Genomic DNA, 26,808 nt, shown 5'->3' on the forward strand with positions numbered 1-26,808 from the left:
GAGTGATTAGGATATTTAACAATGGCAGGCCTGGTTAAGAAGCGTTATGCAGCTCGTATTTTGCCTGCGAAAAGGCGATTTGCCTACGCGTTCAGCATGTTTTTGCGTAGCGCAAAAACTTTTATCTTTAAGAATATTTAAATTATCTTTTAATGTTGTTAAAGTGACGTTTATTCAGAAGAAATAAAGTCGTAAGTAAAAGCATTTAACCGCAATTGTAAACTAATTGATTTTTTGTTAAAGAAACAGTTTGTTTAATAATTTTTTTGTTGTTGTTAAAAATAGTTTAAAAAAATTAAGTGATTTAAGTTTTATCTTAAGGAATTAAATATATAAATTCCTTTTAAATATAAAAATTATTTTTTGTCATAATAGTTTTAAAGAATGCACGATTTATTTTGATGTAAATATTTTATTAATAAGATATTTTGTTTATTGTTAATTCAATAATGTAAAGTTTTAATGATGTTCGTTTAATTTATGAAAATAAATTATGATCACGAATATGTTATCGGTAACTGATAAGTAATAAAAAAAACTCTTTATTGTTTAAAAACATTTTAAAAAAGAGTTCACAAAGTAAATAAGAAAAAATTTATTAACAGTTAATAAAATAACCAAAAACCAACTGTAAAATTATTAGAAAATAAACAAATATTATTTTACATTTTATGAAAAAAATATTTTTTTCAAAATAAAATTTAGTTCATATTTGAAAAAAAATAGGAACTTTTTCCTATTTTTCCTAAATTTCCTATTTTTCGAATAGGATTTTATTTGTAACTTTTATTATAGTGAGAAAAATAAAATTGTTTGTATCATTTTTAACGCGTTAATAAAACAACTTTAATTACAATGCGGTACTTGAAAAGACGCTAGTGACGCAATATAACTTCTAACAATACAAAATATATTTGCTGAGTTGAGTTACTTAGAAATGCGTTACGCGTTTTGGTTACGCAGAAAAATCTCGTAACAAGGCCTGCAATGGGTTAATCAGTTTAACTGGCAGGAAAAGCATGGCTATTATATTCAAGAGTCAAATTAGAGTAAGATTTCTTTGCAAACAACTCTGTCTAAGTAAAAAGATCAGACCCATGAATTAGAGATAAATATTAGACTTACTTTAGTTAATGACACTATTAAAGATTTACCAAAAGTCTCTAGAACCTAGCATATGAGATGATACAAGGTACAAGATTTAGTAAACTGAGAATAACAGAGCTTAATATCAGACAAGGACTTTTTACAAAATTGAAGAGAAGGGATAAAAGCTTCTAAACTTTTGATCCAGAAGGAAAAAAAGCTTCCAAGATGCGCTTTATGCATACATATTATGAATATAAACATGGCAAAACAAGACAAGAAAAGGAAGTATTTATCTTAAACAGATCAGAAAAAAAGATAGAGAAGATTAAAATTATTTTGTTAGAAAAGATTAAAGTAATTTAGGTATCAGCGTGTTGAGAGATAGCAGCTTCAGGAGAAAATGGTGGTAGAAGTAAGAAAACTTGAAGAGAATGCCTTAGATATTGTATAAATGAGCTTTAGCTAAGGAAAGAAAATGCTCTAGATTGTTTATATCAGAGAAACAGCACAAAAGAGGAAGGCTAAAACCTGATGATGATGATGAAGATGATGATGATGATGATGATGATGATGATGATGATGATGATGATGATGATGATGATGATGATGATGATGATGATGATGATGATGATGATGATGATGATGATAATGATGATGATATGAATGATGATGATGGTAATGATGATTTTGATGATCATATTGAATGATGTTTATTTGTGCATATATCTACAGCCGTTTTTCAAAATGCCTTAAAATCTAAAAATTCAAAATTTACTTTTTTATGAAACAAGCTAATCTAGATGATAAAAAATGTTATTGAATAACTATTTTTTTTTTAATTATGAAAAAATTCATGAAGATTATTAGTTTCAAAAAATGCATAAAAATAATATCTGCTTTTAATTTTTAAAATTTTTTCAAAATGCCTTACGCGTTGATTTGGGAAAAATGATTTGACTACATGTTTTGAAATTCTTAATAGCTAATTACAGTTTTATTATGACAATTATAGTTATTGTTATACTATATTATAATAATATAGTATAACAATAGTGGGGTAAGAACAGGGAGGAGGGGGTGGGGCAATTGCCACTCCCCCCCCCCTCCCTCTTCTAAATTTCTTAAAATTTTTTTTTTTTTTCATTCAAATTCTATATTTTGCTGCCCTAACTCGCTTTAATTTTTGTTTTGCTCCCCCCCCCCAAACTTTTTTGACTTTCCTACACCACTGACTAATATTACAAAACAGTTGTATTAGTTCTATCTACTTAAAATTTAAAAATTTTTAATGTAAAATAAATATATTTAGAAGATGAAACGAGTAATAATGCAAAAAGGAAAAACAAACAACAAGGAAATTTCTATGCGCGCAAGACATTTATAATATATAATTTTGAAATTGAAGAATTGCTAAACATAAAAACTCTTATTCTTTGGCCAACAAATTTTCCCAAAACTCTCTTCTATTAGGGGGCATTACACCACAAAGTGTTGAAACAAGTTTCAATTTTTGGATTGGATTGATTCCGGTTTTTAAATCTCTCATAGTATATGGTAAAGTTGACATTTTTTTCTACAGCTTTTTGGATAAAACTGAAGCTTCGATCACAGGGTTCTCATATTGAGTGATTTTTGTCTTTAGCACAAAAATGTTTGTGGTCTTAAAAGAATAAAAGCTCTTTTAGTTACAGCCACAATTTATATAAATTTTATAGAACTAAAATCAAACTTTCTTTTAACTTTTGTAGTTTCTTTCGCTGTTTCCACTCTTTGAATAAAATCATTGAAATCGTACACGTGACTTAGTTTTAGTTGCTTTTATATTAAATGATCAAATGAGTCACAACTCATAAATGTGTGACCAAATTTTTAATTTGACTTTGTTGGTTACGATTTCATTGCCATTATTCATATATATCAGAAACATCACTAAACTCTAATTTTTTGAATGGAGCAATTGTCACATCAAATAGTTATTTCAGATTTCTCCTAATATTCTTGCAAAAACAAATAATATGTAGATATCAGTTCTTCTTTGCACCACCTAGTAATTTAAACTACACTTTCTTTTATTTTTTCAATAGGCATAAATGTTTGATTGCATGTTATTAATTGCTGATAAAATATTGCTTCTTTAAGATTTTACATTCTTGGTAGCATGATTACTTTTTCCATGACTGTCGTCACTATTATTTCTTGTGCACAAACAGTTCGATCAGTATCTTGTGTATATTTGTTTCTGGCATGTCTGACACTTTTCATGTGAATATTCCATGTCATGCAATCTGTACAGTCTGGAGTTAAAGTTAATTTTAAATGATTTTTTTCTCCACAATGTGTAAAGAACTGAAGGCATGTGTAACACTCTTCCTTTGTTTGATTTGCAAACAAAATATTTAGTTTTTTTTATAGTTTTTCTGTATGTCAATTCAGAGCAAAACAACATTCAAATCGGAAGGAAGATATAGTCGATTAGGGCAGTAATACGTTTGTAATGTGATGGGACTGGTGAGTAGCTCATTCGTGTGCAACTAATTCTTCTACCTTATATTTTCTATGTTTAACTGTTGTCTTTTTTTATTGAGTTGTTTGTTCAAAAGCTCGACTAATCATTTTATTATTTGTACTTTTCAATCCTAAAGTGTTAAGATAATATTTTTGGTATATTAAATAGTTGACTTCATTGTCACCTAAAAATAGAAAACTTGAACTTTTTGGATTTGCTATTATTCATTTGTTTGGTAAAATTTGCGTTTTGAACACTTTTAGTGATCCAATTTTAGCCGTTTTTCAGCAATTTACTCCAGAAATCATCATTATTTTCATGTCTTCTATCGTTATATTTTTTGCAGATTCATGTTTGCAATTGCAATCTTCCACTATAATTTTATGCATCAATTTTCTTTTAATCTCAGTATTTTTACTTTTCTTTTCTGTCTTTTGTGAAATTTCTTGCAATGGTCCTTTATTCAACACTGTGGACTCCTTTTTATTTTCATTTTCTGAATTCTCATCACTTTAATTGTTGTAGTTCTGACAAATTAGGTCCATTTTGAATAGATTTTTATTTATATTTTGATAAAGTCTTTAAGTTGATAAGTTCATAAAAAGTGCAGATAATAAAATATTTGGATGCATGATTTAAATAGATGATTTTTGTGTAACAAGTTTATGAAAAGACCGCAAAACATCTGAAGCTAGTTGTAAAATAATTGCTCTAAAATTGTGTGGTCTTTTTGGTATACTTGGATGCATGATTTAAATAGATGATTTTTGTGTAAAAGTTTATAAAAATGTTGCAAAACATCTGGAGCTAGTTGTAACAATAGTAAAAATATACACAAAACTAAACTTTCAAAATCAAAATTCTAAATGAATGATAAAATGAATAAAAAATAAACCAGAAAAAATAAAAGCATAAAATTAATATATGTTTTTATTTTAACTTAAAAGTGTTTCACTTCAAAGAATTTTAAAAAAAATCGAAGTTTCAAAGTTGTTTAATCCAACTTAAAAATGAAAGGTATGACTGAATTGGTAGGGACTACCAATACGTTTTTCAGAAAAATTAAGGCATAACACTTTCTAAACAAACGTTGCATAAAGCATTTGAAAAAACTTTAAATATTTCAATGAATAGCAGTTTGGTGTAACGAAAATGGCATTACACAAAAATAAACAACAGTTTTTGTATCTAAAATACTATAGTAAAACACTTTTTAACAAGGCCTGTCAGACCATTCTATCCTATGCCAGAAAGATATAAACATGAACTTTTATACTTTTAAATAAATATTTGTCATACACTTATTTTATAATTATATAGTACTATATGTCCACCATATTTTAAAATTAGAAAATTTATTATTCAACTTAGCCACCATTTAAATTAGAAACTTACCCAGAGGTCTACACCCCAAGTTGACATTCCTTTGATAGAACAACAAAACAAAGTATTTTCTATTAGTATAATACAATACAAATGCTATTTTCTGAAACAATAAAAAATTACAACAATAAAACAACAGTTCAAATGAACAATAATTGATAAGCAAATTATTCTAATAATATAATTATTCGGGATTAAGATTGTCATTCGGAAATCTGACAGTATCTGAAGTCTGCATATTTTTGTTGAAATAGTTTTTATGCATGCGCAATTTTAAAACTTAATTTTATTTGCTATTAAAGAAAATTAAAAATAGTAAAACAAGCGCTTCATATAAATTCTGACTAATATAATTAAAATAAAGACGGCAAAACAAACAATCAAAAGAAATTTTGACAAACTCAGTTTATATTAAGAGATACTCAGTTTTTCTGTAAACTTAAAGCTAAACATTCGCACATTTGCCAAAATGTTGAATCCTGTTTCTAAATTTAAATTCTTTGTGCTGACCTGAAATGGTTTTAGGTTGGCAATTTAGTTATAATAATTAAAAGTTTTTTAGTGTGGTTTAAAATTAATTACGATGTAAGTGTGTAAGCTTTGTTGAGTTATATTTATATGCATTGCATCTTTCTGTTACACAAAAAAATTTTGTAACAAGACCTGCACATTTTGACATAGTATTGACCAAGAATAGTATCCTCTTTTTCAACATATATTCTAAATGAATAACACTTGTTGTTTTGTAGAAAATGTAGAACATTTTTTTTATTCTATTATATGATATGACCTGGCATGTCATACTATTGTTCATTCACATTCACCAACTCAACTAGTGTTAGCTGACTTGTGTTTGACTAAAACTCATCATCTGTAACAACATCACATAGTCTGTAGATTGTTTTAGAATAGGGATAAATGTTTCTTATATATTTCAACTCTATATTCTTTATTAATTATTGGTTGTTTAATTTGTGGGGTATCCATCATAATGGTTGTTTCCTTTTAAAAACAATGTTCAATTGTTTGATATTCTCAGCTATATTCACACTTGTTCAATGTTTTCAGCCTCATATCGTAATTTCTTAATATAATGATAATTAGGGTATTTTGATCCCCATCTGAGCATTTAAACTTAATATTTTCACGATAACTTGATGTAGATTTAAGTATTTAAGTAACAAATATTAGTTATGAAATCAAATTAAGTTTTTGAAAAAGACTATAAGCTACTTATAATTTATTTCTAAAAACAAACTTATCTTTTTTTTGCTCTATCACAGTTTAGTTTTTTGTCTATATAAGTCATTAATGAACTATTTTCCTAAATAAAACTAATGTTAAAAGAATTTTTCACAATATTGAATTATAATAGCTCCTCTCTCTCTCTTTCTCTTTCTCTCTCTCTCTCTCTCTCTCTCTCTCTCTCTCTCTCTCTCTCTCTCTCTCTCTCTCTCTCTCTCTCTCTCTCTCATGCCAGCCTTGGCCAAGTTGTGCTTGCAATTTTATGATAGACGGCTACGGCTTACATTCTTGTGGTGTCGTTAAAAATGACCATTATTAAATTTCATTATTGAAATTTTAATTTTTTTTCATTTGCAAATATTATGTTGTAAAGAAGTGAATTATAATTTTTGTATTTTATATTAGATTTACTCATTTTAATAAAGATAAAAATAATTATATCAATCAGTTATTTTTGATAAAAAGCTCTGTTAAACCATCAAACCACCATTCACCCTTAACTTTAAAAATACACCTATCATATTTGGCAGGGGTCTGGAAGCAAATAATAAAAATTTGTTATATATAAAAATTACAAATTTTGATAAAAAAAAGCTTGTTTTATCTTAAAAAATGAATGTTTTGACAGTATAGATAGTGGTTCTTTGCCGCTTATAAGCCCCTAAATACACTCTGTTGCTTATAAATACTATTTGTACTAATTTGTAGCCCACTCTTACACCTTTCTTTTGATACCAAGTTGTAGACGTTTTGATATAAATTGACAAAGTTATAGCAATTTAAGTAAAGAAAAACTTAATTTTGGCCACAATTTCTTCAACAAATACATATCAAAAATTTGCTACTTAAAACCTTATAACTTTTTGTAAAACTGTTAAATTTTCATAATTTTATCACCATTAAAATTCTGTACTACTATTACTACCAATGATATATAACAATCTAGTAATTAATCAATTTAAAAATCTCATGTAACATATCATATATATATATATATATATATATATATATATATATATATATATATATATATATATATATATATATATATATATATATATATATATATATATATATATATATATATATATATATATATTTATATATATATATATATATATTATATACATATATATATATATATATATATATATATATATATATATATATATATATATATATATTATATATATATATATTTTTTATATATTTATATATATATTTTATATTATATATATTTTTTAATTTATATATATATTTTATACATATATATAAATATATATATATATATATATATATATATATATATATATATATATATATATATATATATATATATATATATATATATATATATATATATATATATATGTAACAGCAAATATTATATTTTTACATAAATTTTCGTAAACCACCTATATCACTTTTATCTCAACTCAATCTTTATAATAACATAACATTATTACATTCAGTTGTCAAACACGCTTTCAGTATTTTAAAGACACCTCCTTAATAAGGTTATTGGCAGTCAGATAACTTAATAATTAAATGGATTGACAGACAACTTGGACTTTGAAATTTTCTTCCGCAAATCAGGAATCGGTCTTGCTTCGGAAACTTTTTGACGATTGTCACGGTCTCAAAGTTTAAAAATAAACATAATTACTTTTCCACTCCATAACATTAACCTTCGTTAGTTGGCAAATAAATGAACTTTTTACAATAATGAAGTAGTGTCACGTGTTTATTTTAAAGTTTATTTCTTTTAAATTATATTACCTTTTTATTACACGACGTTTTTTGTGTTTATTAACTTAATTTTTATTTCTCGTTAAAAAACACTTATCTATAATTACTTAAGATACATTTTCTGTGAAAAGCAGATTGTATACGCAAATAACTTTCACATATGACAGTTTTTATAATAGTCATTGAGATAATAAAATACAATAGAGAAATTTGTCCAAAATTTTGACGTTTTTTGCATTATTTGTTTATTCATTTATTTTTTACTTTATTTTTTAGATCATTTAAAGTAGATTGTAGTTTTTTATTAAATGAATTCATGACACACTTTCAACTGTCTAAATAAAATAGGCCTAAACTGTATTTAAATCCCTTATGAATTTTATCATTGCAATGTATATATTTTGAAATTTTTTAAAGATGAAATCGATTTATAAATTATTCCTTTCTTTCTTATTTTTTCTTCTTTATATGTAAACCATATATGAATACATGTTTTTTTTCTTTTTTAATAAGAGAATTTTGAGGTTTATTTAATTATATAAAAATTCAACAACTTTTTAAAAAAGTTTTTTAAAATTTTTAATTGGAAAACAAACTATTTCATTCTGCCCTCGTTATTGGGGAGAACGAGCAGAGCCGTAGCAATGTGTGTGCGAGAGGTGCGGTCGCAATGGACGGAGTTTTTTGCATCATTTGGAAACTATATTTATACCTATACAAATATAATACAAATTATATGTATAGTATAGTAAATTAGTAAAAACACTTTAGAAAGAATCTTCCTGATGAACCTACTGATGGTGAAACTCAGTGTTAAAGTAATCAAAAATTAGATAAGTGTTTTTACTAATTTATTATTGCTCTGTTCTTTTAGAACATTGAGCACTCTGTTTGTTGAATACACTAACATAATTTATATATAGTATAGTATACATTAGTTTGAACTTTGATGTATAATAAAATTACTAAAATGTAATCACTAATTACAAATCTATATATTATTTCATTACTTATAAATAAATAATTATTGTATACATATAATTATTGCTTCTGCGTCAAACTGAATATTTTTAGCTTCTGCATCAAATAGAAGTGGAGGAGGTAGTTTAAAAAACAGATAGTAGAAAGTAAATTTATTTTCTACTATCTGTTTTTAAAATCACTTTCTCCATTTCTATTTTATACAGAAGCTAAAAATGTTTTTAAAATGTTTTAAAAATCATTCATACATACATTAAGGGTGGAATGCAAGAAGCGAACTTGAGTCAAGTTCGACTTGAACTTTACATTTTAACCAATAGTGGCAGAGTATGGGTTTTCCCCACAAAAAATACTCTGCCGCTATTGGTTAAAATGTAAAGTTCAAGTCGAACTTGACTCAAGTTCGCTTCTTGCATTCCACCCTAAATTACAATTCAATGCACATTGCGCTATTGCAATGTGTTAATGAAAAGCGCTAAATTTCAGTCTCGCACCAGGCGTCGTTTTGGCTTACTTCGGCACAGAGAACGAGTCATGCAAATTGATGTGTATTTAAAAGAATACTTAATTGAAAAATGCAACCATTAATAACAATTTGAAAACAACCAATTAATAAAAAAAATATTTTTGTTAGTGTGATGATGTTGAGTCACTAAGAGGCTCTGGAGGTTAAGTTGAGTTGTCACTTTGTGCAGCACTACTAGCAAAAATCTAGTAGTGCTGACGGTGGAGGCACTGGCATAGATTCTGGTGGTTGAGATGCATAAAGTTTAGGTTGAGATGAAAGTGCTTCAAACAGCCGTGGCGCAGCGGTAGCGCACTTGCCTCAGAAACAAAGGATCCTTGGTTCAAACCCCATCTCTGGACAAGTTTTGCGACATCGGTTAGAAAGGAGGCGTGAACTCCCAATTGAATGGTCATCCACGGTACTCTGTGATAAGACCGTAAGGTTTTCTTGGGGTACCTAAATAATATTTAAAAAAAACAAAAAATGTATTAGCAGTTTGTAGTTTAGATTAATCAATTTTCTTGATTTTGAGCGGAAATCAACAAGTATTTTGAAATCCATTGACTATTTGCGTGCTTGTAAAAACTTCACCAGAGCTAAAAAGTTTTGCTTGCAGTTTACTTAAATATTTTGACAAGTTGCCAAACTTTGTCTCGGCATAAAACTCTCTAAATTATATGCGCATAACTCTTTTGACATGGCATTAAACACCGACAATTAGGGTGGAATGCAAGAAGCAAACTTGAGTCAAGTTCGAGTTGAACTTTACATTGTAACCAATAGCGGCAGAGTATGGGTTTTCCTCTCGAAAAATACTCTGCCGCTATTGGTTACAAAGTAAAGTTCAAGTCGAACTTGACTCAAGTTCGCTTCTTGCATTCCACCTTTAATGGTTGCAGAATATGTGACGAATGAGGAGCTAAGCAAATTTTTTGTTTTCGATACAAATAAGTACAACCCGATAGGTAACATGTGTCAAGTGTCCATATTCGACTAAAATATGAGTACCTATAATTGAATAACCAAAGTTTAATTTATTTAATCAAATAATTAATTGATTAAACTAATTTTTAACAAATCGACTAAACTATTAACCCTGACTTTTTTTAATGGCGGGAACGTATACGCCAATGAGCTACTGCACGAATTGTTTATCTTCCATCCATCGAGATGAAGATGTTGCGAGTACGGCATCATTTAGACCACTTAAGCACCAATTTTTATACAGACGTTTTTTGATTTAAAAAATAATGTATGGCGCAAGTCGATAACCAGCAGCATTGATGCAATTTCCAACTGTATTGTTGACAACCAATTTCAGTTGTTGTTTAGCACCACGTCTGCAATATATGTATTACTTTCCTTGTTTTCCAGAGAAACCAATTTAATCAAAATTTCACAAACGGTACAACCTGCTTCATTGAATTTTCTTTGCACTGCGTTGAAATACTTTAAAACTATTTCTTGCGTGCAAGAAGCCGCTTTGAGGGATGAAATGCCAACGACTCTGATGTTTAACTTGTGACTCCTCCAGCTGATGAAAAGAATATAGCAATCTTTCCCTGGTACTGATGAGATTGACCTTGATGTTGCAAATAGTCGGTAACTAAAGCGATGTCGTCATTGTAAGTTCTACCGAAGCCCCAATCGGACAATTTAATGAGTGTATCTACCAGAGTAGATTCAAAATAATGCCAAAATCTTGTGTTTGAACCACTGCCAATTGTTTCACCTATGCCGTTTAAATGCCTATAGAGAGTTGCTACTGTTATGCTGAATGATTAAGCTGCTTAGTTGAGTTAAAGTTTGCAACTTTTTTTTCGCCACTGCCCAAGTAGCAAACAATATTGGCGCAATATTGGCGGAATATTGGGTATGTTGGCCAATATTGGCCAAGATATCCGATATATCGCCAATATTTCTAAACCGTATTGCGCTAATATTGACATACAATATAGTTAGCCAATAATGCGCCAATAATTTTGTGTCAATATTGTTGTAATATATATTTGGCCGATAATGGCGAAAAAATATTGGAAAGTTATTATTGACTGACATATTTGTACCCATGCGTATCTTTATCGAATATCAATAATGGCATTTTAATGTCAACAAGTTTGACGAATACATAATAATTAAAAAGGCAAGTTTTACATATGATTAGCGTATGATGTAGTAGTTTATTTAGTAATTTTTAGACTTAATTAAATGGTTTTAATTTTTCATTTATTTTAAACGCATATAAAAGAAAAATCATTAACCTTTAACGGAAAGCGTTAAAATACAACAGCCATGTTAACAAAGCAATTTTATTTTAATGCTTTATACAAACGTAAGAGTATAGTGTGTACCAACATCCTTTTACGTTTGCAGACATCATTATGACTTTTTCAATTTTAATAAAAGAAACCCGATTTTAAATGGAAATTTAAGTTATATTAAATAAAGAAATATATATATATATATATATATATATATATATATATATATATATATATATATATATATATATATATATATTTCTTTATTTAATATTATTTGTCAGTCGATGTAATAATTTGTCAGTCGATGTAGCAGCACTCCCTTGCGAGTCAGGCTATTTGTCAGTCGATGTAGCAGCACTCCCTTGTGAGTCAGGCTATAAGATAGTCGATGTAGCAATATATATATATATTTATATATATATATATATATATATATATATATATATATATATTGATATATATATTGATATATATATATATATATATATATATATATATATATATATATATATATGTATATATATATATATATATATATATATATATATATATATATATATATATATATATATATATATATATATATATATATATATATTATAATAGTAAAAGATTTAACAGGTTTTTTCAATATGATGATAGATTTTTTTTAATGAATATAATAGACAAATCGTTTGGCTTCTGTTGGTGGCATTAGTTGCAATCAAATGACAAGAGATGTTATGAATTGTTTATTTTCAAAGTCTCTTAGTTTATTATATTCAGGACAAGGTCGAAAAGGAAAGAAATCTTTTGTAAAACTGAAATGTTACAGAGCTGTAATAGGTTATTGAAGTTTTTCTTTTTTTATTTATATATTATCTATTATATCTTGGTAGCGGAGTGTGCCGTCTTCAATTATGACTGGCTTGGTTCTGAATACTTTAAATTTTTGATTCTAAATGATGTCAATCTCTATTTTGTATTAGAATGTACTTGAAATTAAACTTTAAAATAAATTTTATGTTGACATGTTTTTGGCTATGATCATGTAATAAAAAACTTTATGCTTGTTTGTAGCTGCTGTTATGAAACAGTTTCCTGATTCGACGGAAGCCAAAATCAAAATGAAAATTAGCAGTTTTTTAGCACAAGCTGTAGATCGAGATGGAGGCAGAAAAAAACGTTGTATCTGCAAAAGCAGTGGTGATGAAGTTGAACTTGAGGCAAAGGTGTTGGATACTCAACAGCCTAATGAAAATTAAGAAATGATACAAAATTATTTCTTTACTGTTTATTTGTCTTTCAGATTTTTTCTTTCTCTTACGAGCTATTTTAGAAACAATATGAAAATTTTTAATATAATAATTGCTTCATATAAAAATTATTATTAAAATTTTTTTTCATAAATTCTATGCTTTTTTAACTAAAAATTAAAAAGTTACTTTTATTATTAAAAACTTTTACAAGTTTTTAAAAGTTACTTTTATATAAAACTTTTACAAGTTTTTTAATAATAGTTTTATATATATGTATATATATGTGTGTGTGTACATATATATATACCCAGGGTCATATTTATAAAATACGTAAACAATTTTGTCGCTGCGATTCAAGAAAATATAGTTTTTCTTTCCGAGTTGCTGACATGTGAAACAATATGACCTTGGATGCTGTGAATGCAAAAAATATTTTATTATTTAAAAATAAGATTAACTCTTTTGACTTGAACAAATATTTATTCTAAAAAGAACATCTATTTGTTTCTTTATAATTTTTTTTCTTTATAATATTTGTAATTTTATAATTTTGTTATTGGTTCTGTGGTGCATTTTTGAAAATTTATTTATGGGCACGCTGTTAGTGTCCATCTTTGTATGGGTCGTCGTGTCCTTTAGAACATGTATTTGATGTTTCTAATAAATATCTATCTATCTATATATATATATATATATATATATATATATATATATATATATATATATATATATATATATATATATATATATATATATATATATATATATGTATATATATATGATATATATATATATATGTATATATATATATATATATATGTATATATATATATGTATATGTATATATATATGTATATATATATATATATATATATATATATATATATATATATATATATATAAATAAATATATATAAACACAAATAAAAAATAGACAAATAAACAATAGACAAATATATAATATACACATATACAATATATACACATACAATATACACACATACAATATACACACATACAATATACACACATACAATATACACATATGCAATATACACATATACAATATACACATATACAATATACACATATACAATATACACATATGCAATATACACACATACAATATACACATATACAATATACACATATGCAATATACACACATACAATATACACACATACAATATACACACATACAATATACACATATACAATATACACATATACAATATACACATATACAATATGCACATATACATACAACCTTGCGAATTAGAAAAACTGGCAATAATTGCTGATTCTTGGTTTTTCTAATTTGAAGTTCATAATTTGCCTGTTTTAGGTTGGTGTCAGATCAGCTAAAACAGTTTTTAATAAAAGTTTAATTTTAAATTAGGAACCCCAACACCTCCCGGTTGTTACTTATGCTGACTCTGCTTTTTTTTTTTAATATGTAGCAATCTTTAATGATCTGAATGATGTAACAACCTGAAATTTGGTACATTGCATAGCAGATTTAGATATCAAATACAAAAAGAAAATTTAGAGAACTTTAAACTACATGTTAATTGAGCAATATTCATAATTAGGGGGTATTTTAATGATCGAAATGGTAGTGTCATCTTGGCAATGTTTTTTGAGGCATAATTCAAAAATGAAAATTTAGAAAAGTTTTGTACGAATACAAAACTTTTAAATACTTACAATTGCATATAAGCAAGGGAGGGGTGTTAAAGAGAGTGAGTACGTACGTGGTTTGACTATCTCTCTTTCTCCTAAAGATTTTTTTCTTTCTTTTGATTTTTTTTTTTCTTGATTTTTTATAAAAACATTGAATTCACGAGTGTAAAAAAAAAAAATTTTAATTTTTTTTTTCACTGTTTTTTATATTTCTTTATAAATAATTAAAAGAGGAAAAGTTTTGTTGTTATTGTTAATGTTTTGCAATATTCATGCGTTGGTGAAGGAAGGGAGGGGGTCTTAATTTTGTATAAATAATGCGTATGTACGCAAAGGGGGTAGTTAAAAACATTCAAGAGCGTGCAAAGGGGGTGTCCTAAATCAGTGGTTTTACTGTGTACGTATTATATGGACGGCCCCTAATCTAAATTATATCACGAAATTTTTCTATTTTTTTATTGTTTAGATAATGTTTAAACAAAAAAAAGCCAATAGATATGCAGCTTGATCAAACTTTATCAGAAGAAATGTTAAGAAGCATTTAGAAGAATTAAAAACTCCAAATAGTAGCTTGCAAATAAAATTGCAAGACTTGCAACAAAATGAAAATTTACCTTGCTCTAGCAGCATTGAGAGTAAGCATACATAGTATATTTGCTATTTCTTACATTAACAGTGAAAAGTTATTTTAGTATATTATGTAACGATTTTTATACTTTATATATCAAATTATATAGAATATTTGGAACACAAGAGCGAAGTTATAGATTTTGAAATTGTTGATGATCGATGTAAAAACGAAGCTATTGGTTTCGAGGGAGATACAAATAATGTTAAATTTACTAATGGTTCTTTTTCTCAATTGAGTTCATCCATAGTCATAAGAATACATAGTCTGGAAACACGGACCGTTTCCATTGTTTTTCGATTTTAACTTGAAAACTGCACAACGACCCGGCAAACCTGCACAAGTTTAAAAAATGGCATTATTTAACAGCGATTTCGAGATAAATAGTGATTTGGAATGTTTGTTTGACGTGGTTGAAGGAGGATTTTTGAACAATGACATTAACTTAATTACAGATATAGATTCTATTGTTTCTGATATTGATATTTATAGAGATAATGTCGAACAGCATGCATGCATTCAGTGTCCCAAAGTTTACAAGACAATTAGAGGTTTTAAGAGACACATTGCATCGAAGCATATTTTAGAGAGTTTTGAAATAGATTCTTCCAAAATGTATAATACGGAGAACTCGTCTAATACATTGTCACCACTAAAGCTGAAAAGCATAGTTGAAGAATGTGCAAGTTTATTGCAAATGGACATGTGTCTGCCATTTGATATAAGAAAACAGTTCTCATGCGAGAAATTTAGTTATTCATTAGATGATGCTGAAAATCTTTGGCAAAAGTTAAAACCAATAATAGAACAATTTAAAGGCAATAGTGATTTATTTTATCAAGATTATTATGGATTGTTGAGCGAAAATCTACTAGCTTCACACTTCAGCGATCTAGCTTTGAGTAATACACTACTCACTGAAATGTCTTCTCTTATATTAAACAATCTTTCTGATATAAAACCAAATACTATTGAATCTGTAAATACAACTCAGGAAATAACTGATATAGAGAGAAAGAGTTTACAATATCTTATTGGATATATTTTTCAGAGAGTGTATACTAAATTTAAAAGTAGTAAAAATGTATGTAAGTATAGCCAACAGTGTGTTTCAATTTTACTGCGCTGTAGGGTTATGGAAGATGATACTCAGACACTTGTAAATATTAGAGATAGAGGGGGTTTGTGGAAAGTAAACAATATAATTCAAGATCTTTTTCTGACATGTGAGAATATTTTTCGTAAAAAAACAACACAAGTTTTTTTAAAACTAGATCCTGAAGTTCTAATCGAGTCCATGTCTACAAGTTATATTGTTTTATCCCTTTATAAACAAGTTTGCAATGATCCAGAATCAACTGAAGTTAGTAAGAATTTGCTAGAGCACTTAATTACATTATTTGTAAGAGTTCGTTCATTTTCTTATGCCAAAGATATTATTGAAAAACATAAGATGAGAAAGAAAACCTGTAAAACTCGTTCATTGCGATGCGAAATAAAGAAAGCAAGTGAAGGAAATTGACATAAATATTGAACATAAAAGGCTATTTTCATAGCCACATATCTTTTTAAAACATTAATGGCATAAAACTACTTTAATTCTGTTTAAAATTTTACTTAATATTTACTTAATTTATTAAAATAGTACTTCAATAAACTTTTTGTTAGCTTTTTGTTGTAAATCTCATAGTAAATTCAGGGTTATGATCAATTGCATATTTATATATATATATATACATATATATACATATATATATATATATATATATATATATATATATATATATATATATATATATATATATATATATATATATATATATATATATATATACGTAATTGATCATAACCCTGATCATTTAATATATATGTGTGTGTATATATATATATATATATATATATATATATATATATATATATATATATATATATATATATCACACTGACATCACACTGATTAAGGGATAGACGAGGGTACATGCATAGACTGATTTAAGGAGAACCTGCAAGTAAGTTGTTAGCACATTGAAAGGTTTGGGTTAGGGCAGGGATCAGCTTTTTTTCATTATTTTTCCTTTTTCTAAAAAAACACTACTAAATAAACTAAAATTTTCTAAAAAAAAACACACTTAAAGAAAGGTAACATATTTTATCATGTTTTGCTCACTATAGTTGGCAAGAGTAAGTATATATATATATATATATATATATATATATATATATATATATATATATATATATATATGTATATATATATATATATATATATATATATATATATATATATATATATATATAGATCTATAGTTTGTTGGCTTTAGGAAGAGCGGAAGGAAAAAAGTGATTCTTACGCCAACACATACGTCACTTTTAATTACTTTTGACTTTCGTCCAACATTTCCGTGTTGGACGAAAGTAAAAACCATTAATTTAATTACAAATTAATCGTTTTTTAAAAAAACCACAAAAACGCAAATTTAATTGACCAGAATGTTTTTAAAAACATTCTGAATGTTTTTATAACATTTTGAATGTTTTTAACAATATAAACAAAGTTTTTATTTTTATTTTTTTTAATAAAATGTTTTTATTTTTATTTTTTTTAATAAAATGTTTTTATTTTAATTTTTTTTACTGTAAATCATGCGCGGAGTGTTGCTACATCGACTATCTTATAGCCTGACTCGCAAGGGAGTGCTGCTACATCGACTGACAAATAGCCTGACTCGCAAGGGAGTGCTGCTACATCGACTGACAAATAGCCTGACTCGCAAGGTAGTGCTGCTACATCGACTGACAAATAGCCTGACCCGCAAGGGAGTGCTGCTACATCGACTGAGGGTTTGGTTGGGGCAGGCAGTCTATCATTATTAAAAAAAAAAAATTCCGGTCTTGCATTTTAATTTTTACTTTTTGTCAACAAAATATGGAAAAAACTTTCGGACAACATCTAAGGGTTCTATATATATATATATATATATATATATATATATATATATATATATATATATATATATATATATATATATATATATATATATATATATATATATATATATATATATATAATAAAATGTCATTGTTTTCGTTGAAAGAGGTTACACACCCCATGAACCTTGATTATACCTTAATTCCCTAATAAAAGTTTTTTTTTTTTCTCAAAAAGTATATCAACCTGGGTCTCAAAAGAACCAGAATTTTATACAAATTTTAGAAATAATTGAAAAAAATCAATTTTTTTTAAACCAAAAATTATTAAGATCAAAATTATTAATAATTTTGTGACATTTAGTAGCAATATCTTTCTAAAAAGATTTTCATAAGGAAGAATAAAAATATTTTTTTAATAATTAAAAAGAGCTATTTATAGAAAAGAATTGTTTCTTTTTGCACCTCAATAACCTTACTCGCATGGGGCAATTTTCAGTTGCTACGGTACTGGCTGAGCCAATAAAATAAAATTTTATTGAAATGAATTAATTTTAGTTACGTTAAAGATATTCTTATGACTGTAGTGACAAAGTATTTCATCACTACATAGTCACACAAGTGATGAAGTACTTCATCGCTTTCATTTAACATATATTTTTTCAAAGCAAACTTTGATCACACCTGCGACCGTCGGTCACAGTCCCCCTTTATTTACTTATAAATAATTATGCAAGCAAATAGAAAACAAACAAATGTTATTCCAAGTGAATTAAAATTATAAGTATTGATCTTGTTTATTTTAAATGTTTACTATACCTATGGCAGAATTAGTCTAAGACGTGGGGGGCAAGCTGACCCCCATGTCCCCTACAACAGTCAAACCGCGCCCCCTAAAATATTCAAAAAAATAATTTTTCTTTTAAATAACCCTCAGGAGGGGGTCCAAAATCAGTAGTTTAACTTACTTGAACTTGATGGAAGCCCGCCAATTTATTTTAATAAAATATGCCAATCGTATTTTGTTTAGAAATATTTTTTTGAAGAAAAACACAATGCCTTTATACTAATTCATTTATAGATACTCTTACCATTATAAATATAATGACAAATAATGCTTTTAAAACTTTGTGGTTATGAAAATAACCTTTTTATTTCAATTAATAAATGTGAAAAAGCAGAACTTAATGTTGGTTTGTAATTTGAATTAACTTTGAACTATTTTTTTTTCTTTTCGGTAAAGGATTATTTTCAATATCCATGATATTATTGTTAGTAGATTGAATGTTACCCGTAATTGGACGAACTGAAAATTGTGACTTGATTGTATTGTCATTGTAGCCAAAATCTTTGATAGATGGATTATCTTTTCTGCGACCAATTGCACAATGTCTTCCAAAATAGTTTTCAAGATCATCTTGGCAGAATCTTTCAGAAAATACAAATCGAACACCATTTTCAAGTAAAAATTTAACAACTTCTTTAAATGAATGCACTGTAATTTGCAAACCTTCATAAGTTTGAGAAGAAATAAACATTTTTGATTTTGAGCTCTCATCAAAACTTCCTTCTCGTTGATCTATAGATTCTTTCCACAATTTAAAGTATAAGAGGAAGTTATCTAACCGAGCAAATCTTGAATCATCTACAGATTCATAAGGTTTTAAAAATGGCTTTCTTTTTGTTATATGCTCAACAGAGTTCTGTACATTCAAACAATCAAAAAACATATCCATCATTAAACAAAATTCTGCAGTTCCAGCAGCTTCTGGTGGTCTAAACTGCTTTAAAACATTTCCTACCGTTTCGCTCAATACTTGGGATGCAAGACGTACCCTCATCACAGAATATGGTGTTAAGTTTACATGATCGCTTGTTAGTTTAGGAACAAGTTTTAAACCTCTTTCTAAATCAGAATTATAAAATGTTGAAATATGATTCCAAAGAAGAAAAAATCCACTATTCCACATGTAGCGTGATTTACATCCAGAACCAGAATTACTTAGACAGTTTCGAGAAGTTTTGATTAGATGAGGTACATCTGCAAAGAAAAAGATGAATCTATTATCATTACTAAATAAGTTTTTAGTGCGATATATAATTTTTTTCCCTGAGCCACTATCTAATTTCTTATGCATTTTGAAAAACTTCCTATTTGGAGATGCACCATCTGCAGTTGCAGCTATGACTTTATACTCTCCAGATAACGCACTGCTTTCCAAAATATTGGCATAAGTTGTGTCGATGTTACTCCAGTTGTGGCAAATGTTGCTAGACTATAGGAAAGTGGGTTTACTATACTTTTAACATGAAAAACTAAAACATAAGAGGCTAGCTCTCTCACATTTTTAAGCGTTGCATAGTTAGTTTGAATATCTCCTAAATCTACAAATCCAATTAACTCACCAGAGTATTTATCCCAAACCAAATCTTCTTGAACTTTCATTTCATCAAACAGAATTGTAACAAATCGTTCAGAACTAGAGAAGTTAGAAGTTTTATTTGCAAGATCATTAATGACTTGAGGATTAAAACCTCTTGAAGGATGTATATAATTTTTGTAGTCTCTCAAGGTGCGTAAACTTGGAAGAACTAAAAATCCTGAACCAGTCTTACTATCAAAACGCAAATCAGAATATGCTGACGAAGATTTAGCTGCTAAATTGAGACAAAATTTTATTATCATTGGATGATATTTTACACTACAGGGGCTAGAAGCTTTAATATACTTTTGCTGCTCATTTCAAAATAGTTTCATGAAGTCTGGAATATTTTTTTGATTAAAACCAGAGTACAATGTTTTAAGGTCTTAATCAAGTTCTAAATTAACTTTTTCACTTTCCATATTCAAAACTGTTTTCATATGTTCAATCTGATTTTCCAACTGTTTGCATTTTAAACGATGTTGTTGCAAACTTAATTTAATTCGTTCGGTGGAGGTAAATTTAAGAGGAGCATTCAGCTTTGCAGGTTGGTTTAAAGTTTTATTTTTATTATTTACTTCATAATTAGTTTTAAGTTGCAAAGAATGGCATGAATAACAAAAACTCTGGGATTTTATTAAAATATTACAATTAAGTGAACGATAAAACTCATCTTGATTTAATCTAGGTTTAAGAGTAAGTTGCTTAAAAAGCAAGTAGTTAAATTTTTTAGTTATAACATGCTTTTCAAATTTAAAGTTTTGGTTGATTAAGTCTAAACTTTTTACTTCAACACCAGGACAAAGAACAAGAGTTTCAATATGACTTATAAATTTTGATACAGAAACATTTAAAAAAGATCCTTTATATTGAAGGTACAAAAGATGATCTATTGGTAACATCCAACCAAAAATTCTTACACAATAGTCTAGCAACTCGTCGACATAAATTTCATACTTTGGTAAAATATGTTCTGGAGAATTACAAGTAATTACTATAAATCTATCATCCAAAGAAATTTTCCAACAATCATCAAGAGAGAGCTTTAAAATACGTTTTGTAAAATCATCAAAAGATTTGTAACATGACGTTGTAGTTCGAGAAATTAACTCTTGCGTCACTAAAAACTCCTCACGTTTTGTAATGGATATTGAACTTCGCTGTGATTGATTACTTTTCTTAGGGAGATTTAGAGTTGGCAATGCTCCATCCTTTAAAATTTTTCGAGATGAGTAAACCCAAAATTGATCTTCAGTAAAGTGAAGCTCGCAAATATAAATGTTGAAGGAATCAATTCGTTTTTTCGAAGAATCATCGATGAGTCTGTCTCTAGTAATTACGTTAATAAGCTCATTACTCCATTTCTTATTTGCATCATTAGTTGGAGTAGGAACTTTGAAAATGCTGATACCTTTGTGTCTTCTTGAAGTTGAACAACCAAATATTGCACAATTTTCACCAGGCATATAAAAAAAAATCAATTTTAATAAAAATAGAAAGACAACTTTAAAAAATAACAGGCAACCGCTAACAACAACAATCTTTTTGTGCAGGTTCGGAAGTCCGGAAACGAGAAAAAACAGTATGAAAGAGTTAAAACAATGCGCTATTGTTCGCTTCCAAACTATGTCTTTCTTATAACTATGGTTCATCTGATGAGAATGATGGCAATGACTATTACCCATCTTGTTCAAGTGAAGGTGATGCAAACGAGCATAATAAAAGTTTACAGGATTTGCTTGCAACTTGGTCTGTAAAGCATAACATAAGACATACTGCTTTATCTGATTTATTAGTAATATTAGGTCGATATCATTCCTTACCAAAAAATGCTAGAACTGTTTTAAAAACTAAGAAGCTTGCTGATATAATCCCAATGTATGATATCCACAACAATTGCGGTGAATATGTTTATTTAGGACTTGATAAACAATTAATAAAATTATTGGAAAGTGCAAATAAAGTAACTTGTTGTTTGAAACTTCAGTTTAGCATTGATGGATTGCCACTATTTAAAAGTTCTGCAAAGCAATTTTGGCCAATACTTTGTTCAGTAAATTATGATGGAACTACCTATAAACCTTTTGTAGTTAGCTTGTTTTGTGGAAATAGTAAACCAATTACAGTGGAAGTTTTTTTATCTGATAAGGATCATGGATTTGTAGCAGCAGGTTCCTTTTTTACCATAGCTGTGAATGCTTTTATATGCGATGCACCTGCTCGGGCATTTGTTAAAGGTATAACAAGCCACAATGGCTATTATGGATGCAAAAGGTGTATTCAAGTTGGAAAATATGTTCAAAGAAGAGTTACATTTCCAGAATTTAATGCAGAAAAGCGAACAGATACCTCATTTATTAATCGGCAACAAAAACAGCATCATCAAAAGAATATTATATCATCACTTCTGGAGCTTAATATTGGAGCTTAATATTGGTTTCTCAATTTCCTTTGGAATATATGCATCTGGTATGCCTTGGCGCGACTCGAAAATTGTTATTGTATTGGCTTCGTGGCTCACGAAATGTTAAAATAAGTGTAGGAAATGCTGATACTATATCTAATAATATGATTAGCTTGGTAAATTGTATTCCTTGTGAGTTTTCCAGAAAACCACGGTCTCTTAAAGAAATAAGTCGATGGAAAGCCACTGAATTTAGACTTTTTTTATGTTATGTTGGTCCGGTTGTTTTAAGAAATCACTTACCGTCGAATATTTACCATCATTTTATGCTTTTAAATGTTGCTATTTCAATACTAGCAAATCCAAATACTTCTAATAATTATTGTAATTATGCTGAAAAACTGTTAAAAATTTTTTGTTAAGGAACTCTCAAGTTTGTATGGTGATAGTTCATTAAGTTACACTATGCATAGTCTTATTCATATATGTGATGATGTTAGGCTTTTTGGTGCTCTTGATAATTATAGTGCTTCCCATTTGAAAACATGCTTGGTTCACTGAAAAAAATGGTAAGAACTGGCTGATTTCCACTCAGACAATTGTGTCAGCGTTTATCTGAGCAAAGTTTTGTTTTTTTAGATGAACCGCCATCATTAAAACCTTCATTGTGTAAAACTCACCACCAAGGTCCAACCCTTACCTTTACAGGAATACAGTATAAACAACCTAATTTTGCTGGTTGTTTTTTTTCCACTGAGAATGCAAACAGATGCGCTTTATTTAATGATGGAAAAGTTATCGTAATTTGCAATATTATTGACTCAGAGCATGATGAAATAATTATCATATGTCGCATTTTTAAAATGATGAAAAATTTTTACAGCTATCCATGTGAGTCATCAAAACTTAATGTTTTCAAAGTTGATCAGTTGTCAGAACAGTATTCATATTTTCCGTTATCGTCAATCTTTAAAAAATGCTTATTGCTGCAGAGAAAAAATTATTTTATAGCTTTTCCTTTTCTTCATTGTTTAAAGTTTATATAAGATTTTTTTTAACATTTATATATAATGATTTTGTTCTAGTTTATTTTAAAAAATTATACATTATGCTTTAAAATGACTTAATTTATTAACTAATTTGTCTACAAATAAGTAGTTTTCATATATTTGATATATTTTTATACCTTAAGTATTTCGAACATAAACTTGATGAAATATATATAAAATACAAAAAAATGAATATAAGAACTAAGTATATATTATAATATAAATTATTAACTATGTATTACAATATAACATATAAATTAGTAAAAATAGAAAAACAGCAAATATATATTAATTATAATATATTATATTATAATTATATATATTATAATATATTACAATACGATTATAATTATGTATTAATATATTATTTATAATATATCAACAAATTAATACTTATATACTATAATTAATTTGTTGATTAAAACTATGGCACTATATATAGTGCCATTTTAATATATTTAATTTATATCACACTATTGTGTCATATTTAATATATTGATTCAATTTTGAGATTTTGTATTTTCCATTTTAACATTATTAACCAACAAATTAATTTTAACTAATGGTATTAGTTAATTATAACTAATACTAATATATTAGCTAATAGTATTAATTAATTATAACTAATACTAATATATTAGCTGTTGTTCTATTTTTACGAAATAAAACTATATATAGTGCCATTATTAAGTATTTTAATTTGAATATTTCTACAAATCAAATCAGTATTTTGGCAATATGGTCTGTTATGTTATCTAAATGTTTTTGCAATATTTGTCACGATATTGGGCCAATATATAAATATAATATTAGGTAAATATTGCTAAATGTAAACATTTTATATTGGTCCAATATTGTTGCCAATATTGCGCCAACATCGCTAACAATATTGCGCCAATATTGCGCCAATATTGTTTGCTACTTGGGTGCAAACCCGATTTGGCAAAATTATAAATAAAAAATAAACATTGCCATAACTATTTCATTCTTATCCTCTCTTTCAATCTACCTGCTTTTACTCTATATTACAACAATATAAAAGTATTTAATGGAAAAGTAACCAGACTTGTGATAATACCTAAATAAGGAAACCAAAGAAGGTTTAGCATTTTTTTGATAACTCCAAAAAGAAAGCTTTTTGCAGGTTCCCCAATTTGCGCAAAATGACTTTTAGCTTACATTTAATTTAAGTTTTGTATTTTTTTTTTTTAATTTTTTAATTTTTAACTTTATTTTTTAATTTTTGTGTGTGTGTGTTTTTTTTAATTTTAGAGCTTTTTTTTATAAATATGCAAATTTGTTTGCCTTTTAACAGTTCGTTTAAATCTCTTAAAGCTTGGTTTTTTAGACTTTTCCACGACAAGGTGACAATTAAAAACTCTGAATATCGGCTTTGAGTTTTATTAGTTTAACATCGGATGAACAGTATGAAATTTAGCAACCCTTTAATTGTTTATTAATAGAAAACTACTTAACAGATTTTTGTAATTTTTTGACACAATAAAGTTATGTGAATTATTTACTTTAATAATTTATTTGGACATTGATTGAAACCGATTACTTTTGCGAGTTATTGACATCATCAGCTGGTTCTTGCTTTGAGTTTTTTTGAAGCTGCTATCCAATTTTTCTTAAAATTTTTTTTATCTGAAGCTAATTTTTTGCTTTTCAATTAGATTCCTTTTATAATTGACCAATAACTTTTAATAACTCGCTGCTCAGGACAATTTATAGGTCTTTCAGTACAAGTTAGACGCCATTTTGTTCATACCATTCTTGAGACTTCTTGAAGTAGTGGATTATCACCAAATCAGGCCAAAATAATCTAGGCATATCATGTTTTTAATAAATAGTAAAAAGGGTTTCTTTAAACATTCTTTTGTATAAAAATCCGCGTTCAAAGTTTACTTTTTAAATGGTGTACTTTTCAGAAGCAGATTGTTTGCCATATAAGGAACTTGGAAGCAAATATTCTCAAATCAATATACTTGATTTGAGAATATATCTACTTTTGACTAATGAAAATATTGATGGAGTGACAATTGTAAATAGACCATTTTGTAATAGGTTTCATCGTCTTTAATTAAGCACAAGTTTTCTAAATAAAAAAGTTTATATTTCCTTTTTGAACAACAATTTGCTTTAATTTCTCCATCAATAGATTGTTTAAGAGTATTCTTTTTATGATACGTTTTTCATTCTTGAGATTTATATACTTTTCCTATCAAAGCTTAGCCGCATTTAAATTGAAACAATAGCTCTTACTTTATCTTATTTATCTCTATATTTATCTTATTTATCTCTATATTTATCTTTAAGTCCTTTCTTTCTTCCATCTTTCAACTTCTCATTCCATAGATTGAGATGTTTATATCGTTGCAAAATAAATCCAACTGAGGATTGAGAAACACCGGTCAATTGTGAAATATCATCTTGTCACAATGAAAGATTTCGTAGAAAATTTTCTGAGACTTTATTTCGATTTAGGGGAAAGGGGGGTAATTAAACCGCTGTGCAATTCGTACCAGCGTCATTGTTCTTTTTCTTATTCGTTGAAATTGGCGGAAACACGATAAAATCAAGCCAGCAGATGAAATATGTATACTGACCAAAAAATGGCGAAATCGAACGGTAAAGAAAGGAGGTAAGTCTGTTTCCCTTTTTTTACACTATTTGATGTAACAATTACACTGTCCTACTAGTCGTACCTTGCAGGCGTGGATATACATAA

The 26,808-nt window shown here is 27.4% G+C and overlaps 3 protein-coding genes and 2 long non-coding RNA genes across 6 annotated transcripts in view; 4 read left to right on the forward strand and 1 right to left on the reverse strand.

Moving 5' to 3' along the window:
* LOC100205691 (cdc42-interacting protein 4 homolog) overlaps positions 1-5,097 on the reverse strand; it is a 64,047-nt gene extending 58,950 nt beyond the window's left edge. Inside the window, exon 1 of the mRNA XM_065790721.1 lies at positions 4,991-5,097. Coding sequence (XP_065646793.1) covers positions 4,991-5,017 — 27 coding nt within the window. The 5' untranslated portion in view covers positions 5,018-5,097. The remainder of the gene's footprint in view (positions 1-4,990) is intronic.
* Positions 5,098-11,469: 6,372 nt separating this feature from the next.
* Positions 11,470-13,026, forward strand: LOC136076496 (uncharacterized). Its single transcript, XR_010636312.1, has 3 exons — positions 11,470-11,604; positions 12,391-12,550; positions 12,785-13,026. It is a non-coding gene; the product is annotated as an uncharacterized LOC136076496 (long non-coding RNA).
* Positions 13,027-13,959: 933 nt separating this feature from the next.
* Positions 13,960-16,923, forward strand: LOC136076899 (uncharacterized). Its single transcript, XM_065790722.1, has 2 exons — positions 13,960-15,280; positions 15,383-16,923. Exon 2 carries the CDS (start codon positions 15,626-15,628, stop codon positions 16,793-16,795), a length of 1,170 nt encoding a protein of 389 aa, XP_065646794.1. The 5' UTR covers positions 13,960-15,280; positions 15,383-15,625; the 3' UTR covers positions 16,796-16,923.
* Positions 16,924-22,500: 5,577 nt separating this feature from the next.
* On the forward strand, positions 22,501-23,055 carry LOC136076025 (uncharacterized). Its single transcript, XM_065789485.1, has one exon. It carries the CDS (start codon positions 22,501-22,503, stop codon positions 23,053-23,055), a length of 555 nt encoding a protein of 184 aa, XP_065645557.1.
* A 3,347-nt stretch (positions 23,056-26,402) lies between these two features.
* LOC136076900 (uncharacterized) overlaps positions 26,403-26,808 on the forward strand; it is a 4,016-nt gene continuing 3,610 nt past the window's right edge. Inside the window, exon 1 of one of the 2 annotated variants that reach the window (XR_010636668.1) lies at positions 26,403-26,721. This is a non-coding gene — a long non-coding RNA (uncharacterized LOC136076900). The remainder of the gene's footprint in view (positions 26,722-26,808) is intronic. The other variant, XR_010636667.1, reaches the window with a different exon arrangement.

This window comes from Hydra vulgaris, chromosome 02 (assembly GCF_038396675.1).
Source record: "Hydra vulgaris chromosome 02, alternate assembly HydraT2T_AEP".
NCBI lineage: Eukaryota > Metazoa > Cnidaria > Hydrozoa > Anthoathecata > Hydridae > Hydra > Hydra vulgaris.

What these genes read in the sequence shown, in the direction of transcription:
- LOC136076899 (XM_065790722.1), top strand. Translation starts at nt 15,626, where the DNA reads ATGGCATTATTTAACAGCGATTTCGAGATAAATAGTGATTTGGAATGT.
- LOC136076025 (XM_065789485.1), top strand. Translation starts at nt 22,501, where the DNA reads ATGTATGATATCCACAACAATTGCGGTGAATATGTTTATTTAGGACTT.